General features: G+C 39.5%; 1 protein-coding gene and 1 long non-coding RNA gene across 3 annotated transcripts in view; one reads left to right on the top strand and one right to left on the bottom strand.

Annotated features, from left to right (window-relative positions):
• trappc12 (trafficking protein particle complex subunit 12) overlaps positions 1-20599 on the bottom strand; it is a 75020-nt gene that overhangs the window by 10273 nt on the left and 44148 nt on the right. For both annotated transcript variants that reach the window (XM_041188507.1, XM_041188508.1), the window contains 2 exons: positions 15256-15329; positions 7253-7351 (listed from right to left, as the gene is read on the bottom strand). In XM_041188507.1, the coding sequence (XP_041044441.1) occupies positions 7253-7351; positions 15256-15329 (173 nt within the window). The remainder of the gene's footprint in view (positions 1-7252; positions 7352-15255; positions 15330-20599) is intronic.
• Positions 12436-18943, top strand: LOC121278267. Its single transcript, XR_005943087.1, has 2 exons — positions 12436-12920; positions 17533-18943. It is a non-coding gene; the product is annotated as an uncharacterized LOC121278267 (long non-coding RNA).

Here is a 20599-nt window from a genome sequence, read left to right as displayed (position 1 = left end):
CTTCTCCGGCGGGGATCGGCTCCCCACCCGCTGGAGATTGGGTCAGGTCCGCTTGCCTGACAAGCAAAAAATTCTGCCCAGTGTGTTTATTTTTCCCCAAAGGTTACTGGTAAAACTTAGTGCTATGAGAGATTTTTATTATCATAAGATAAAGTCCAAAGACATAGTGAAACAATGGGAATTTGCATTCAAAGGGGAACATATGTATAAAGGACAAGGCTCTGTAGAAGGGTAGGCATTTTTAAGATCTAACAAGTGTGAAAAGCCTTTGGCATCTATGCCTCAAGCTGCTGTTTTCAAAGAACTGAAGTTAAGAAAACTCACTCTGAATGTGACTGGTTCAGGGTATTGTGTGTCACCTTGCCTGGGTCTTTTAAAATCAGTGTGTCTTACTGTTGCCTTAACAAAAGTGTAACTGGGAGTCAGATTAAGTAGGGGATTTAGAAGTTATCATAGTAGCAATTTGTAGATCTATGTGTGTTTAAAATAATTTCTCTTATTAATAAATGTTTAATCTAGTATTGTAAAAACCTATAAGGCTTGGTGGTCACCTTACTACTGAATTCAAGGCACACATCTTGAAATTTATACAAAGTGCAAAACAAGTTTTAGCAATTGCCTCAAGTTTCCCTTTGGGATTTGAACTCAGCATTTACCATCGGCTGTGCCATAACAGACAACAGTTAATTTGGATATGGTGCTATTGCTTACACTGGTGTGTCGCACAAAACAAGACCCATAAAATATATTTCTTTAAATTCATCTTTAAGGCAAGGATGTCACTGGCAAAGCTGGTATTTATTGCCCATCCTTGTTTACTCAGAAATAGTGATAGGCTGCTTTCCTTAAACACTTCCAATTTGATACAACGGAGTGGCTTGAATGGACATTTAGGAGTCAGCCATGTTGGTATAAGACTGGAGTCTTTTGCAGATCAGGCTGGATAAAGATGGCAGAATTCCTTTCTTAAAGGACATTAGTGAACCAGTTAGGTTAAGACAATCCAACAGCTTCATAGTCAGTTTGACCGATATCAGTTGTCTTTTTTACTGATATCAGTTATCTTTTATTTTCCAGATTATTTAAAACTGAATTCAACACTCAAATTGCCAGACGGGCATTGGATTATTACTTCAGGCCTCAGAATTGCTAATTCATGAACCACTACATCACTGTACCTGCCATCAATTTGACACAAACAATTCAATTTAATATTGCTTAATAAAAGGTCAGATAACTTCAGAACATTACAAATAAGGTAGGGAAATAAAAAAAATCAGTTTTACACAGGAGCAAGCCTGATGGGCGAAGAGAAATCTATAATGTGATAGATGAACACAACAGCCTTTGATAACAAAGTTGAATGACATAGAAGTCCACGAAGGGGACAAGTATAATTGGTCAAGCAGCCTTTTCTCAATAATATTTTATGTTTCCAACTAGTTTCCGTTAGGTTAAGTGTGGTCACTTCAGTGGTATACCATACTCAGGCTATGTGCAGGCATCTTTTTTAATTGTTCTTTTTTCAAAAAGACATTCAACTTAAAGAAAGTTCAACTAATAAACAATAGAATGCAGGTGCAATTTTTTTCCCATTCATTCATGGGATGTGGGCGTCACTGGCTAGGCCAACATTTCTCTAATTGCCCTTGTTCAGAGAGCATTGCTGTGGGTCTGGAGTCATATGTAGGCCAGATCAGGTAAGGACAACAGATTTCCTTCCCTAAAGGACATTAGTGAACCAGATGGGTTTTTACAACAATCGGCAATGATTTCACGGTCATCATCAGACTTTTAATTCCAGATTGTTATTGAATTTGAACTGAAAATCTGAACGACGCGTGGTGATGTCAGGACGCACGCCCAGCATCACCGCACGTCATTTTACACCTCGGCAAGCGGGTCCCACCCCTGCTCACCGAGCCGAAGATTCTGCCCAAAAGTTTAAGAACATTAATGTGCTTCATAACTGAACTCTGGTCTAAAATGTTAGTTCAGATTTTGTAGTCAGTGGCAAACCAACAATGCTCGTCGCTGACCTCGAAGAAACCTTCCCATCAAGATTTAGTGATCTCTGTGGCATGGATTTCACCTGTTGCGACACCAATTTCATTCTGGCTCTAGTCATAGGGATTTCTGGAATCCAGCAACTGTGATATCACCAAGCAGGCTAAGCAGCCAATCGCACTGAAGAATTCTCAGACCTCAAACTAGGAAGTAACAAGATGGTTTTATCGTTCACTTTTAAAAACTATTTTTTTATGGAAAGGGGAATAAATATTGGGACATACACTTGGAATTAAAGTAGAAATATCAAACTAATTTTTTTTTTAAAATCACTTTGAAAACTAAAAGGGAATTTTAGCACTGAATGGAGAAATCTGACATTTCATAAATATAAAATTAGCTTTCCAGGGCTAGAAAAGTTTTTGAATAGCAATTATAACTTAGTACGCTGATAAAAGCCCAGTTACACTTTATTCAACAATGTGTAACTTTTTCATGAGTTTTTACAGCAAGACTAACATTAAAAAGTGGACACATGTCAAATCAGTGAATTCTATTGGTTTCCATCTGCAAGGACTTCAACATTACACTCTGCGAAGGGGCAAGAATCACTTACAACAGCTTCTAGATTTGTGATTAACCATGCATGTGCGGACACCAGGAGTTGATGTCAAAGATAAAAAGAAAAAACTGCAGATGCTGGAAATCCAAAACAAAAACAGAATTACCTGGAAATACTCAACAGGTCTGGCAGCATCAGCGGAGAAGAAAAAAGTTGACGCTTCAAGTCCTCATGACCCTTCAACAGAACTGTTCTGTTGAAGGGTCATGAGGACTTGAAACGTCAACTTTTTTCTTCTCCGCCGATGCTGCCAGACCTGTTGAGTTTTTCCAGGAGTTGATGTCAGTTTCACGAGTATTGAGGGTGAACACTGACAGTTTCGCTGTCATTACAACCAGATTATGAATTAGTGCAGGTTTTGTTTAATGTCAGCCATCGCATGGCTGGTGAAAATGTTTTCCAAGTTAACATTGAGAGTCATGAAATCAATCAAATGTTCAGAGGCTGATTTGCAGCATCTCATCACGTGAGGCAGCTAGTCTGATCTATACTGGATCCAAATGGGCTAATCAATAACAACAGCAGCAGGTATAAACAACCACGTCCTCTTTCATCAATAAGCACTCAAGAATGGCAGAGGGCTCCTTCATTCTCATCTTGTCAATCAGCCATCTCTTGGAAGAAAAAGGGAAAGGCATGCAAACCCTCATACCAGTGTTCAATTTAACATGTTACACTATCATTGCAGAAGCAGCACCATAATTCTGGCGACCTCCTTGCTATAACATCTAAGACTAGTTAGCCCCATTTGTTGAAAAGCAGATTGCTTTCCTCCAAGGAAGGGTTCCAATTGTGGTGCTTCAACTGTGGTTGAAAAACAAAATTCCATACTAACTGCTTGTAACTAGCATCAGCATGAAGAGTGAAATACCATGGTTCACAAAGCAACTGACTAGCCTGCTCGATACATACTCAGTTTGGAATCTAGACATGTTGCCTTAATGGGTACTGATGGGAGAAATCTATATGTATTAACAAAAGTTTGCACTTGGTTCCTATTGGAATAAAAGTTGGGGGAAAATTTTTCCTCCATCAGGAGGGGGTTATGTGGGGGCGGATGCAAACCTGATCAGTGCCCCCAATCGGGTCTGTGTCGCCATTTTACATGGGCGGGCCAATTAAGGCCAGCCCAGCGTGATGCATGCCCGGAAGTGCTGAGTGCTCCCTGTGCGGGCGGGGGAGGATTCCCTGAGTTGGGGCCTGCACTCTTTTGCGCATGCGCGCAGAAATCTCTCTAAGGCACAGAGGTGCCTCAGTGAGATTAGTTTAAGTTTTAAAAAGCTGAATAAAGAAAAGAAATAAATTTAAGACATGTCCCCTCATATCACATGAGCTGGGACATGTCAATGAATTTTTAAAAAATTTTTTATTCAATTTATAAACCCTTCATGAAACCTCACCCCACCCGTGGATGAGGTTCCATGAAAAATGCGAAGGCCGCCTGGGCTCTTCGCCTGCCCCCCAACCTTAAGGTTGGTTTATTGGTTAAATTAATTTTTAAATGGCCTTAACAGGCCTCTGACAGTTCGGCAGGCAGGCAGTTGACTTGGCTGCGCGCCTGCCGAACTGAGAATTTAAATGACACACGGTGACATCGGGACACCCGCCTCACGTCGCCGCGCGTCACTTTACATGTCGGTGAGTGGGCCCCGCCCCTGCTCGCCGACCCGATAATTCTGCCCTTGGTTTCAATATGTTGACTGAACAAATTTCAGCATCAATCTGTTGACAACTGAATTATTACAGATCAAGGTTGATTTCTGATTGACAGCTATGTCTTGGCATTGTAAGGACTTAAAAAAAAATCAACGATTGTAGGTTTTTCTGATAATTTTGTGGTCAGGGGTTTCCAATTATAGACTTATGTTGGCCTACCTGTGCACAGTTCATCAGCCAAAGCCAGCAGAACGTCTAGTTCAACTTCATGGCACAGGCTTGGTACATAAGTGCAAATCTGTTTTCAACATTTAATGCATATTGACAGAAAGAACAGGGAGTAAGTAGCCTTGCCTGCTCTTATATTCTTCATGAATAGCTGAGGTTTGTAAATTATGTACCAACATCAGCTGAGAATTTCTGGGAGATTTGCACTGTTATAGTGAAGCATTGGGTTTGTTTTACAGCATAAAAATTCCAGGAAATCATGCTGAATGAATCAGAAAAGCTAAACGCGATATGTGCTGCTCAGTTTATGACCAATCACAGCGAGGGGATCTTAGACAGGTATTAACTTGCTCATTAGCATACGTAAGGAACCTAAATGCTTGTTTAAAGCAGTCACAAAAAGTTCCCAAATACTGTCCGAGCCAATTTGGCATCAGATGTATTGCAGATGCTCCTGAGGCTCAAGAAATAGCCCTATTTCACACCTAAGCAACATGAAATAAAATGTTGTGCATCCTGGTTTGGTTCAATCTAAAATGGTGCAATTTATGGAATAAATTGCAGATTGTGCCTCTTGAGGACATTCTGGACCATTGTGTTGAATATTGCTCAGATTACCCAATTTAACAATTTATTGTGAAATAAATTGTCTGAAGGTTAATAACACAAGCCCCAGCCTAACAATCAATTAAAGAGAGGGGGGATGTGTTGATGGTACGTTTTGTAAAATGGCCTACACTAATAATGGTTTCCTATTCAATTCCTGGTCTCTCTGCCATTTGTGTGGACATTGGTTGAAAAAGCACAAGATGCATTTAGGAAGTAGTTAATAAAATTTTAAAGGTCAATTTCTTTAAATTTATGTTTAATTTTACTTTCAATGTATTTCTTTTAACTTTTCTACTATGTGTCATCCTTTGCTTCCCTCTATAGGGTTCTCAATCTTTGACTAATTAGGCCTCATTGCCTACAATTAGGCCACAGCCTTTACACCCTTCCTGATCCTTTCTATCAAGTTTTGGTCTGCCTCAGAGGCAGAGTCCCATTCCTGACCCATCTAAAAGAGTGGAGCTATGTTCCTGGCATCATCCCTTGCTAGGAACCTAAACCTTCCTGCCAGGTCTGTTCATCATCACGATCAGGGCCTGAAAGTGAGATGAAGGTGAACACTGCTCTAGAGGTGGGACTGATTGAGAAGAAAGAGACAAAGGATGGTAGTGGACCGGGGTGGGGGGTGGGGAGTGGTGTAAATGAAGAAGAATAGTAACCTGCAAATGAGAGAGAGAAGGGTTAACACATTACTGCAGAGGTGAGGGAAGCGAGGTGCACAGAAGTGGAAGGAAAAATAATAGAAATGAAAGAAAACACAGCAAAGAAATGAGGCAGGACATCACTACAAAAAACTTAAGGGATGGGAAAGGGGTTAACATCAGGGGTAGAAGGAGATCACGCTGCTTTGCCCACATTTTTAGGAAGAAAGAAATGGATGCAGGTCAAGGGATACAGACAGTTGGAATAGTTCTGATGAAAAGTCATCATTGATCTGAAACATTAACACTGTTTCTCTTCACAGATGCTGCCTGACCTGTTGCATGCCTCCATCATTTTATGTCTTTATTTCAGTTGGAATAATTTGTGGAAGATTGAAATAGGGGGAAAATAATAAACAGAGAGGGATTTGGGAATTACACTATTATAGAGATATGTGTGGACTGAGAGATCAAATACAAACAGATCAAAAGACACTAGTGGGAGATAGAGTTGGCTCCATAACATCTTAGAATGTTAATGTAAGGTCTGGGTCTTCTAGTTTCGTGCTCTGGCCTGCTCCCCTTCCCTTCATCATCCCAATTCATCCCGCTATCTTTTCCTTCACCAATCTTCATCTTCTACTTCAAATATTTATGGATTTTTGAATTGCACGCCTTCCCCCCTCTTGCTCTATTCCTTTTCTGCCCAGCCCTTCTACAAAGAGCTGAACAAAAATTTATCTTAAGAAAGTCCGTTTACTATACTACTGAATATTGCTCCCTAACCCTGCTCAAAAATCTTCAGTTTACAGACCCCAATTTGCCATCTAAAAATAGCTCTCATCAAGTTTACCTCAGATTCCAATTGCATCAGCTCCGCCTGCACATTCCACCTCCTCCTGCTACCCACCTCATTTCAATCCTCTCTGCTCTGCCCACAAGCCAGGATCAAAACAAATTTGTAGGTTAACAAGAGCACAGATGGGAGTTGTAAAGTTTACATGCTTCTGTATTAATTTATTGACTTGCTGCTGCTGCTGCATGAATTTGTTAAGTCAGTGGTGGCAAGTGCACTGTTACTTATTAATTCATTCGTGCCTACCTTTACAGCAATGCCCATCAGTAACATTACATTATCAATGAGTTGTCATGCATTTTGCTTGTATTTTTGGGGCAAATTTGATTTTTCCTTCTACAATGACATAGTTCAAACAAAACAGTTATAATTCAACTTCTTCATTTTATTCCATTTATGCTTTACCCTTCATGTTGTTTTACCACTAGCTTCTTTACTCAACATTAGGGCTTACTGTCATATTACGTTGGGAACATTATATAAAACGTTCCCAGAAGTTACAGCTCTCAACTCTCCACGTAGAAGCCACAGGAGATTGACTTAGAGTATTCACTAAAAAACTGCTTTAATGATCAAGGTTAAAGGATAAAACATTGGGTAGTCTCTGGTTGTGACCTCTTCCATTGGTCATACCTGCAAAAGTAGTCTTCCTATGCCACTTAGAAGCTGAGGCTCTTGTTCCGGTTGGTATTGGATGACTGAGTGGTACATGTTAATCGCAAGTACGTAGTCCTGATAAAGAGGGAAAAAAAAGTAAACAGCTTGTTCAGTTCTACATCGTAAACTTCAATCCTTTCTCGGCTGCAATGTCTTTTTGGAAACAAGAAATGGGACCAGCTTTAGTTTGCTCAAAGTTGGGTGCGCGCACACATTATTAACATGAGACAAATGGCCAATTGCCCAAGGTACCAAGGTACTAGAGGGTGACCACAGAATCATGCACGGCAGCAGTGAGCATCTTCAGGAACATAGGGAATAAAAGGAAAGGCAATTAGAAACATGAGGCAGAAACAGAACTGAAACACACATTTTTGAAGAAGAACACAAAATAGCATAAGACTGAAAAGTACAAGGAGAAAATACATCTAATGAAATATCCAGTTTTTAATATAGATCAACCTGAAGAGACAAAGACAATGTGGCAGTAAGTGGCACTGAAAATCAGCTGGAGTAGCAGTCTTGGGCAATTCATTTTTGTTACTAACCTCACTGTTACTGTTTTGTGCACTGAAGTCATTAGGTTCCTTGAGACCCTGACAAAGATTTCCTGAAAGTAGCTCATAGGAATTCCTCAAAATTACTTTGAAATTGTTGCAGATGAAGTGGTTAAGGAGGTTTGACCTTCCCCTTCTGAAACTGCTGGCTTCTTAATGATCCGTTGTCAAAGTACTTTTCAAGTCCACTCCTTGCAACGGTTTATTATCTTACCCACTAATGGGGATGTATTTAGCCACTTCTTAAATGTTTATTTATTCGTTTCCAATTCTGCGGATCCTCTCTAGCATCTGATGATTCTTTCATAACTATAGCCAGCACCTCAAATTTTTTGTTCTTCTTCAATCTCTTTAGCCTAGCAAGTACCCACTCGGCAAAGTTTTTTAAACCTTACAAGATATTGATTATGATAACAGAAAGTGGAGCAGTATTTTCTCCTCAGTGAAAACTTCAAGAAAACATGAACTAATTCTATTTCCCTTTTGTCTTCCTCTACCACTTTCACCTGTTATATATCTAACTTCATTCCTGGTCATTCTTACTATTATGATACTGAAGATATTTTCTGCCATGATGCTGAATTTGTATAACACTTTGGCTACATCACAGCTGGATCCTGCATGCAGTCTAAGCGACTTATAAAAAGGATATTAACTCATGAAAACGGTGCTATGAAGATTCACTTAAATGATCCAGGAATGAAAGGTAATTAAGAAATTACTGAAAAATTGGGGCTTTTTGCACCGAGGAGATAAGTTTATGGGGAAATCGAATAGTAGCTTCCATTAAAACCTTAAATAATGGAAGCTACTCAGAACGTAGTGCAAGATCATTTCTACTGGTTGTCATAAACTGGGTATGATCATCAGAAAAATGATCTTGGAAGTCAAAAGTTTTTATGTACACACGTTATTAGAACATGGGATGATTTAATGTGAATGTTTAGAGGCAGACACTATGACATCATTTAAAAAGGGAACTGGTTTAAGCGCATGGAAATAAAAAATAAAGGAAAATATGGAGAATGGACAAGAAATGAGATTAGAGTGTACAGCTCCAGTTGAAGATTTGGACGGGCAAAAGCATGACGAATCATTCTTTTCTTTCCATGAAGTTCCATGATCCTTTGCTTTGTTCCCTCGTGTCCACTTTACACAAACATCCCTTTCAGCCTATATATTCCACCTAAAAGTTCTATTCCCCCTAATTCTGTTTAGCTTGCACTATGTTATTTACTTTCTTATTTTCATTTTAATTGCTCAACCCAACCATTTCAGGGACTACTTGTCCAACTTCAACTTAATATTCTTAGGTATATATCTGTTTTACAAACTTATTATAAAAGGTTTCAATTTTTGCCTCAGCCGAGCTTGTTCAGCAATATGCCACAATTAATTTCTTATTCTACTGAAATTTACCTTCCTGAAGCTATACATCCTGTCCTGGTCCTCACTGACCCTGATTATTAACTAATCTCAAATTTATTACACCCAGAAATTCGATATTATGGATTATTTGTGATCAATGTTCCCTCTAAGCTATGTGGCCATGCTGCAATCAGGTATGCATTACACAGGAAACAAAGAGGCTCCACTGTTACCTTTAAGATACCCCCTTTAAACATTCCTAATTTGTACTGTGTTATTTGAAATCACCCATAACTACCTTATCTGATCATATCCTTGATAATTGAATAAACTGCGAGAATGCATAAATTACAGATGTAAACAGCAATGAACTAAAAATAGCGGTTTTATCATCAGCTTACAGCCAATGCAGTATTTCTGAAATGTAGTCACTGTGTAATGTAGGGAAACATGGCAGCCAATTTGCACACAGCAAAGTCACACAAACAACAATGAGAAAATCCAGATAATTTGAGTTAGTGATAAACATTGGCCAAGAGACAGGGAAAATTCCCCAACCCTTCTTTGAAAAGTGCCAATGGGGTTTTTTTTTTTGGTCCACCAAGAGGGGCAGACAGTGCCTCAATTTAACTTCTGATTTGAAAGGCAGAGTCTCTGACAGTGCAGAACTCTCACTACTGCACTGAAGCATCAGCCTGCTTTATGTGCCCAAGTTTCTGGAGCAGGACTTGCATCCACGATGTTCTGACTCACAGGCAAAAGTGCTACCACTGAACCAAGGCTAGTACAATGCTATGAAAAATTTGGGAAGGAAAGTTCCTACTGGTCTGGAAATAGGAAATATGGCAGACAGTTGATTACCCATCGCATCCAACATAGGACAGTCTAAAGCTACACACATGTTCCCTGGTCATAACTACTGAACAGTTAAGAGCCACGTCAGAAATTTTCTTACTCACAGGAAGTCACATCTCTGCAACCACTCCTGTAGTGTATATCAACACCACATCATCCAAGGCACTGTCAGAACTACTTTTAGCAAAATTAAATGCCACCTGACTTAAGGGGCAGTAGCAGCATGGATACAAAATTGTCTTAAAGAGACAAAAAACAAAAGGTAATGACAAATGGTTGTTTTTCAGATTGGAGGGAAGTACACAGTGGTTTCCCCCAGTAACAGGACCACTGTTCTTTTGCAAAAAAAAAAATGACCTGGACTTGGGCATAATTTCAAAGTTTGCAGATGACACAAATCTCAGAAATATAGTAAGCAGTGAGGGGCATAGAAACTGATTCAGGAGGGCAGAGGCAGAACAGTGAACTGGGCAGTTACATGGGAGATGCATTTCAATGCAAAGTATGTAGATATGAATAGGGAGAAGCAAAATAAACTAAATGGTACAATTTTAATGGGGATGCTGGAACAGAGACCTGAGATATGTTCACATATCTTTGAAGGTGGCGAGACAAGTTGAGAAGGCTGATAAAAAAGCAAATGGTATCCTATACTTTATAAAAAAAAAGGCAGAGATTACAAATCCAAGGAAGTTATGCTAATTTTAATAAACTACTACTAGGATAGAGCAGGAGTATTATATACAATTCTGGGTACCACACTTTAGGAAGGATGTAAAGGCCTTGGAGAGGTTGCAGATGAGCTTTATTAGATTTATTACCATGGATGCAGGATTTCAGTTACATGCAGAGACTAGGTAAGCTAGAGCTGCTCTTAGAACAGAAAAAGTTAGGGGATTTAATATAGGGGCTCAAATTCATGAAGGGCAATTAAGAAGAAACCGCTTCCACTGGCAGAAGGGTTGATACTGGGGGACACAAATAGAAGGCAAGGACTAGAGATGAGATGAGTTTTTATTTTAAATTCAGCAAGTTGTGATGTGGAGTGTACTGTCTGAAAAGATAGTAGACAAATACTTGAAGGAGAAAAAGATTGCAGAGATACGGGTAATAAAAGGGTTGGTGAGTTTGACTAATTCGATAGCCTTTCAAAAACAAGCACAAGCACCATGTGCCAAATGGCCTCCCTCTAAGTTCCATCATTCTACACAATAGGGGAACGTTAACAACCCCAAGAATCCCCCAAAATGACTAACAAAGAACGTGCAAAAGAAAATTCACAAGATACATTTGTCCTGATTTATTATATATTTCATAATGGAGGAAGCATGAAATACATGGCCATCTCAAAAAACACAACAATGACCATATTACACAACCAAAACAAAAATAGCTGGAAAAACTCAGCAGGTCTGACAGCATTTGTGGAGAACCAGATCTGATGAAGAGTCATACAGACTCGAAACGTTGACTGCATTCCTCTCTGCAGATGCTGTCAGACCTGCTGAGTTTTTCCAGCTATTTTTGTTTTTGTTTCAGATTTCCAGCATCTGCAGTATTTTGCTTTTATCTTAATGACTATATTACTACTGATCTAGTGATTTATAACTTAAATGTAACAGTATTAAGAGCCATCATGCCATCAACAACAGTACAAGTATTGGAGCATACAACACCCTCAAATCTGGAGTAAAGAGTAGGGCGATAATATTAATTTTGCTTGCAAACTGCCCACTTATTTATAATCATACTGGCGGGGAAGAATTTTTGGGATGGCAAGCGGGGGCGGATCCCGCTCGCCAGTGCATAAAATGACGCGTGGTGACATCAGGCAGGCATCCCAACATCACCGCACCTCATTTAGATTTTCAGTTTAATTTCAGCCAAGTCGGCTGCGCACCCGCCAACCCGTCAAAGGGCTATTAAGGCCATTTAAATATCAATTAAAACAATAACCTAAGCTGCCTGTCCAACCTTAAGGTTGGCAGGCAAGCGAAGAGCCCAGGCGGCCTTCACATTTTTCATGAAACCTCATCCACGGGCAGGATGAGGTTTCATGAAGCGTTTATTAATTAAATAACATTTTTTCAAACATTTGATAAACATGTCCCAGCTCATGTGACGCTGTCACATGAGGGGACATGTCTAAATCATTTTTTTGTGACTTTAATAAAACCTTGCATTCCGGATTTAATCTCCGAGGCAGCTCTGTGCCTCAGGGAGATTTCTGCGCTCTCTTGCGCGCATGCGCGTAAAAGAACACAGGCCCCGACTCAGGGAATCCGCCCCCCTCCCCGCCCGCATAGGGAGCACGCAGCGCTTCCGGGCACGCTGGGCGGGCCAATATAAGGCCCGCCCACATAAAATGGCAGCGTGGTTCCGATCAGGGGCACCGATCAGGTTCGCCCCCGCACAACCCTCCTGGCAGGGGGAAATTTCTGCCTGTGGAAACCAATTTGAAACGCTTTTGGTAGACTCACAGTTAATGGATGCAATATTCTCATTTCCAAGATTGATCACACCATGTATTGCCATGGTTTCGATAAATTGTACCACACTACATTGTCATGCGTGCAGAACATCAACGTGGCATGAGATAAGTGGAAATATCAAGTCCATTCCTCTTGATGGTTCTTAAGAGAGTGAGCTAATCTAAGACAAGGTAGCATAGGGATGCTATAATACATCTCAAAAATCCTAAACTACCAATTTCTGGAAGTGCTGCTTTGTGAACAGGACAGGATTGGATTCGGTTGAGAAGCTATCCTTTATTTTCTGCCACTTTTCCCATTAGCCCTCATCTGAAAGCATCGACATCGTGCTAGTGAACGATTCCATAGTCACAAGGCCAGTATCTCAAAGAGGTAGGCACTCTTTTCACATGAACCTACATAGTAAGTTTTGGTAAGCTATTCAAATGTGGGACAGTTTTTCCTCACAACTGCAGAGGACAATTGTGGCAACGCTATCACTGTACTATCCTAATCTGCCCCATCCCTATCTAAGATTGGATGCCACCACAAACAAAAGTCAAACTTACGGCTTTCTGACTGATTATTGTTCAGCTACTTACATAATCTGAACCATCAGGAGGGCTGAAATAACTCACCTTCACACTGTGTTACAACCTCTCTATAGATATCAAGTCCGCTTCAACGACAAACATTGCCTGTCATTGTGACCCAAAACCGTCCTTGAACAAAGCTACTTAATGAATAGTAGGTACAGTATCTTCTCTGAGTGTAAGATATTGGTTACTCCAGAAACTGGTTCAACTTAATGAGGGTACTTACACCTGTTAGTTTATCAAGACGGAGCAAGACTTAAAACTGCTGCTTTTCAGCCGCCCAACATTCTTCAAATTTTAAAATTAAAATTTGAACCACTAAATTTTTCTGATACTGGCAGTGCGCTGCAATCAGACTGCTCATGTGTGCACATGATCCCAAAGCTATTCCTTTGTTCCACTGCATTATTATGCTTGGTCCAAAGTCACTCTTCTAAAAGCAGCAAATGCAGAGACTTCCAAAAACATATGGGTAAAGATTCTCCTGTGCCTTCACAGGTAAATGTATTCTGCTGCATGGAACTCAAGTCGAGAGCAGAAAGATCTCAGGACTGATCTCTACCCATGCTGAATTAGCTGACCTCCAAATGGGTGGCGTGGTTTCATGGGGAAAGAGGTGAAAATTAGGCCAGAGCGAATGCTCCTGGAGTTCAATAGGATATGAATACTGTTTCAATTTACACAAGAATGGCTACTCGAGAAAGCATCTAAGAGGGCAACTAGCACCCGTAGCAATGTTCCTCACTATCAGAAGAAATGAGCAGGTACAGAAAAAAGGTGATGATAAATGAGGCAGGACCAGGATTCTACTTCTAAATTTGCCAAGGTACATAAATTGGTCCAAAATACTATTAAAAAAATGAGTGATAAATGGGGTTTATTGAATAGTCAGAGCTATTCACATGCCAATGGACTAACAGGAATAAGCTGAAACATGAAAAGATTTAGATGCATTTCCATGCAGAGGAGTCAGTAAAGCTAGTTGTGGTGTTTTAACAAATTTTATGCATGAGAGCATTTTAATATCTTGAATTGTTCCAAATTAAATAATTTAGAATGGAACTCTGAGATTTTAGGATCTGAAGTGAATTAGGATTTAAAAATGATCCACTTGAATTCATAGTTGATATGGTGATGGTTGTATGGCTATAAAACTGCAGAGGGCGATGTTCTGCATCATAATAAATTGACCTATATAAATTGCTACTGATTTTCCATGCAGAATACCACAGCTGGTGCCCTGGCACACATTTGTAGCATTTCTAATAGGAAAATTTGACATCTGGCAAAGAAGCATTTTAGATAACTTGCCCTTTTGACCCATTAATTGGACTGGCTGGGTTCTCAGATACCATTCCTAAAATTTCAAAGTCTGTTGCTGTGGTAAATTAGAATGATTTTAGTTCCCTTGACAGGAGTTCCCTTATCTAATTAGTTGGTGCTTTTTGCTTATCTGCTTTAATAATTTCTGCCTTCAATTCTCGTACTCTGGTTATTTTAAATAGTAAATAGTAGTTCATAAACATCCAGATCTTACTGTATAGCTTAGAGTGAAGAAGAATTTTAAATGAGACTGAAACATAATGGGATTTATTGGAGTGGCGATATTTTAACTAGCTTGGTAAAATTACAAAGTTCAGTCAAGGCTTTAAAAGTTGTCTGAACTGTAAAAGTATTACCATATGTATATGGTTGCCCCCCTTCCAATATTTAATTTCTCTTGTAAATATTTGTTAAAAGAATTGCAATGATCAATTGAACAAGTAGGCATCTAGTCAAGCAAGGTAATTTTCACATTGACACTGGTTTATTCATTTTTGAGTGTCAATACAGTACTGTGTACTGGTTCTTTAATAAATGCTTTATTAGAAACAATATATGTGTCTTTCTGGAACTGGATATTTTTTGGATTTCAGAACACGTTACATATGTCTGCAAACAAGTTATTTTTGTGTTAAAATCAAAGATCTTGACCTTATCCACTGCATATGCTTTAAATCCAATGCACACCCCAGTTTCTAATACCTCCTACATTACACATTGAGAGGAATTGAAACTGCTGTACTGTCCACAGTAGTGCTCAGATTATAAGATATATACGGTAATTCTGCAGCTCACAGCCGCCCACGTACCTTCATCATCAGCAGGCAGTTTGCCATGGAGTACATCACACGCCCCAGACGTGACCTCCACAACTGCATAGAAGCTGCAAGACACAGTAACATCGCATGAAGATACAGCACACAAATAATTGCTTTTTGTTACCGGCTTCATTGCTTTAAATACCCCTTGTCTCTGCCTATGAATTATATTAATTTACAAATATTTTATCATTATTACTTCCAAAGAATGTCCATTTTGTTTCCTCTGCAAGGCAATAGTCTACGAACAGATTTATAAAAGATAATGTTTGGACTTGGTCATGTGGCATTTTGTAGCCTGCATGAAATTTTCTTTAAAAACCTGGTTACTGTCAGGATATCTGCTGAGCCAAGAGAATACAAGTGATCAAAATTGTATCATTCCTCCACCACAAATAATGTTATGAAAATCATGCAAGTTTTTAAAAAAAATTCTATTGTAACGTACTACATTTCAGAATATATTATAAAAGCGAAGTAAAAATAAACAACATAAATCTGTATCAGACCAATATGCAGCACCAATTCACATCCTTCGGTCACACTGTTAACGTTGACATGAGTGGCCCTGATGAATAATTAAACTTTCACAGTTACCTATGTCATACTAATATAACCATAGCCTCAAGGATAACTGCTGTAATGAACTACCTACAAGAATTACAGACTTGCTGTATATAGGTGCCTATTTCTATATTGAATCAGAAAATCCTCCAGTTTCTTTTCTGAAATTTTTCCCAGTAATCTTCAAGCAGCATTGACTCATGTTAGGGAAGCAATGAAGCCCAAGTGGCCATTCTTCATGTGGGAGCAATAGACAGCAAGCATTAAGGAGCTGTTCAAACATGGGGCCATCACAATCAGAGCTGATCTATTCTTCGCAATGAATCTCATTAGTGGCTCCACAAAACGTTGACTCCCCACTGGGGTACCTATCACCCTATTGTACCCAAGTGATAACTACTGATGCAATAGCCCTGAGTGCAAGTGCCAGTAGAGTATTTGTTTCTAAGGACAATCATAGTCACAGCCAAACTCATTCTGTCCCAATGTTCATACAAGCATTTAAAACAGGACTCACCATAAGTAATGGGAGTACTATCTGATTCAGGATGCCAAGGGCAGTTGTAGTCCCTTGATTGCTATCACCATCACCAGCCCACTGAGATCAGTTAACTCTACACAAACTGATGTATACTGCTCAGTTATTCAGTAAATAAATTCTGAGAGCAACATGGCTGGTTGCAAAAGCTAGAAAGAGACAGACAGACAATGCTGGAAGTACTGAGCAAGTCAGGCAGCTTCTGTGGAGAAAGAAACAAAGGCCTGAATTTTCAGCTCAGCGGACATGCGCAATTGGCGGGCCTGGGATCAGCTGAGAAACTGACCACTGACCGCGATTGGCTCCCGACCGCAATTTCGTGCAGGCTGGCCAACTAATGACCAGCCATCGTGAAACGTGCCGGGGTGGGTCGGGAGGGTGGAAGAGAGGGCAGTTGATAACGTCAATGCAGGTGCGGGACGGTGCTGACAGAAAGCTCCCTGAAGGCAGAGAGCTGCCTCAGGGAGCTGAAGTCCTGACACAGCAAAAGTTAAGGTTTCGAAAGCTGAAAAAAGTGTCCATGCATCATAATCAGTCACGTGAAAATTTAGCCAATGAAAATACTGTCCACAGAAATTTATGTATGTTTCATTCCATCATGGAAATCTCACCTGCCCACGAATGAGGTTTGATGAAAAATACAAAGGCCGCCAGGCCGATTCGCTCATCCACCAACTGTGAGGTTGGATGGGCTACATAAAATGACTGGCAATTGCGCCGTTAATGGGCTTAATTGCCCTCTTAACTGTCGGCGGGTGCACTTCGGACTTTTGTGTGTGCCTGCCGACCGAAATATTGTGCGGGCATGACATCAGGACACTTGCCCGACATCATCGTGCATGATTTCATGCCCAATCGCGTCGGACTTCAAACAGAAGGTCCGGGGCATAAAGCTTCAGGGGGCTGTCTTGTCAGCGCTGGCCTGTGCCAATGTTGATGTCATTACCTGCCCTCTTCCAGCCTCCACCCTGGCAGCGCTGAGCTTTTCAGCACACAATTCGTGCTGACTGGCCGTTAATTGGCCAGCCAGTGTGAAATTGCGGTCGGGGGCCGATCAGCGTAAAATTCAGCCCAAAGTTAATATTTCAGGTTGAAGTAATGTTTTCCTCTCTGCAGATGTTGTCTGACCTGCTAAGTATTGCAAGCCTTTTCTGTTTTTATTTCAGATTTTTCAGCAACCGCAGCATATGCCAAACCAGGCCAAACACATTCTGGGATTAACTTGGATTCAATGGTCCACCTAATTTAATTCCTTCTAGATGCTGCCACCTTGTTTCGTTTATATTCACTTTTGATCCCATTCTACACTGCCATCTTCATCACTTGGCTTTGCTAAGAAGCAATCCTGTCAGGAACCAATCCTCCAACATTCATCTTCAAAAGCAGAATTCTTGGTCTTGTCTCAATATATCAACATTCGAAGACATAAAGCGTGAACTTCATACACAATTCAAAACAGCATATTCTTCTATGAAATTATATCCTGTCTTGCACCATATATTCCAAATAAGAATGTGACAATGGGAAGAAAGAAAAAAAAAACAATTAAAAGGACAACCTGAAGACAACAATTATGCATCAAGTTGAATTATTCTCAGTTACACATTAATAGTACAGGAATCTACAAATCAAAATAAGCAAAACAAGCAGTTACCAATAATTTAGTAAATCGTACAATTCACTGCTATAAGTTAACAATTCTCCCTGTTTATATCAATATGAACTGAAGTCATGTGTTCTAAGAATCGTGGTTGTAGAAAAATAGAGGCTCAATGTATTGAACGTAAACCAATGTGTAGCTGAACTAGAACAGTAGCCATATAAATATTGAGAATTGTTTTAAAGATTAATTATTTCAAAATTACCTGCTGCAGAGTACAATTCACAACCTGCCTTTTTGCCATATTTCCATTTTTGCAGGTAGCCCTATGAATCAAGGTCTAAATTGTAGCTACATTTCTGCAGTATATTTTAGGTTTGGCGCAGCTTACTGCAAGTAACTTGAGCAGGAATAAAGCAAACCCCAAAGTATTATGCAAAATCTGACATTTAATTTTTTAAGTGTTAATAATGAAATGTGCATTTAAGGTGTATAATCTTGAATTACAAAAGAAATGAAATTACTCTGCTGTTACTTAAACTGCGGATACAAACTTCAGCACCTCTACAATACATCAAAATTTGGGTAAATTTTAATATGAAAGTCAATGTTTAAACTTGGGTTCATATAAATAAATTGCAAGCAATAAATTTTACATTGTATAAACCTGCAGAATGAAAAATTCTAAATTTTCTACTACTAATACCAAATAAATTTGCTATATCAAAATTTATTTCAGCAGTTTAGTGCAAAGTATACGTTTTACAGGAACAAATCGATGTATAAAATAGTTGCTATATTTGCCTATGTGATAACTACAGCAATTCAACATAACTCATCGTACATGAGGCTCAGATTTTTGGGATAAAAAAGGCACAAATAAAATCTAAGTCTTCCTTTTCATTAAAGCATTAGTGTACAGGCTGCTTACCTGTATAAAACACACATGATTTGATAAATAAAGATGGAAAATTTAAGAATTGGACATTGTTGTGTTTTCTTAACCTCCGTGATAACTACTACTATGCACAAGGCACAGGCAAGGCACTAACAAAATAACGTGGGTTCTTTATTCAAGGATGGTTCTGCAAGTACACACAGGTCTTTGTTTTTCAGGTACCTTCTTCAGACTGCCCACATACAGAAGTCACATGGTGTTTAACATCACATCCCTTACACTGTTGTACATTTGAAACATAACCACACCTCTTAAAAGTGCATCACAACAAGCATTTACTACTACTCTAATGCTGAAATTAAGTAACACTCCATGCTCGAAATTTATACTGGTAAGTCCTTCACAAGTTAGATTATGCAACATTGCATCCAAAGATAAATAAGAGTTACTTTTTGTGAAATATCATGTACAAGGCACAGCACTGCACTTACAAACATTGGGAAACTATTTAACAGGGCTTACTGGTTTAATTAACATTTATAGGAAATATTATATAACATTGTATTTCCAGGGGAATTCATTTGAAATCACAAACCTACAGCCTCCACAATGTAATCATCATCTGTCGGTCCATGGCTTGGAGACGAGATGTCGTGGGCTAGTAATATGCAGTCACAACGCTAACAGCCCAGCCAGCCAAATAAAATGCAGTTGTTTTGACAAACGAAGAACTCTCATCGTCCTTTATTTTATTAATTAGAAATTTAATTTCTTCCTCTCAACTTCCAAAAGGTCGACAGGCACTAAAAACCTCAGGCTCTTCGATACCTCACCAAAATCACCTGTATTCATACTTGCTTGCCTACACTGGTTTCCAGTTGAGCAGCGCCTCAATTTGAAAATTCTTATGATCATTTCTCTTCATAGCTTTGCCCTCCCTATCTCTGTAACCTCTGCCAGCCCCAAAAACCTTTGAGATCAATGCACTCTTCCAATTCTGGCCTCTTGCCATTAGCAGGTATGCTTTCAGCTGCCTAGGTCCTAAGCTCTGGTATTCCCTCTCTAAACCCCTTTGCCTTTCTCTCTTCATGTTCCTTAAAACTTAACCCTTTGACCAAACTTTGGGTCACCTGTCCTTGGTATTGAATTTTGTTTGATAATGCTGTTGGGAAAAACTTTGGACATTTTAGTATATTAGGTATTTTGTTGATGTCAGGGCTAAGAGCTCGCTCTATATTTTTATGAAATATATATATCATCATGGCTATTTTATAAAATTTTAAAAACTGGACAAAGACTTAAAATGACTGAAGCCGTGGCTGGCTATGACTCAAATAAAAGGAACTTTCTGGCATTCAAGGAAGCTGCCACCTCATTATCTCTGAAGCAACACTAACGACTCAGTGAGCTGCAGAAGACCAACTTCCAAGGGAATTATACAAAGGCCATTTACATTTCTTAAGATAGGCCTGACCAACAGAGACTGTCAGCCTGCTAGGACAAAGGACCCTGAAACCTCTTGGAATTCTTAATAGTTGAAACATGAACAATCTCAAGAATCCAGACTAAGGAATATGCATCTTTTGTCAAAGCGGAAATTTTTGGGAGTCACATGATGCCTCTCACCCCAAGCTGGTGAAAACTGTAATATTGCCTTAGAGAGCTGCAAAGCTCAGTCTGCTATCTTTCATCAATCAAACAGCAGCTCAGAATCAGAGTTCTGTCTAGATTTGAA

Source organism: Carcharodon carcharias, chromosome 5 (genome assembly GCF_017639515.1).
Source record: "Carcharodon carcharias isolate sCarCar2 chromosome 5, sCarCar2.pri, whole genome shotgun sequence".
NCBI classification, from domain to species: domain Eukaryota; kingdom Metazoa; phylum Chordata; class Chondrichthyes; order Lamniformes; family Lamnidae; genus Carcharodon; species Carcharodon carcharias.
Note: the sequence above shows the minus strand (reverse complement) of the source record. Positions and strands in the feature narration are given on the sequence as shown.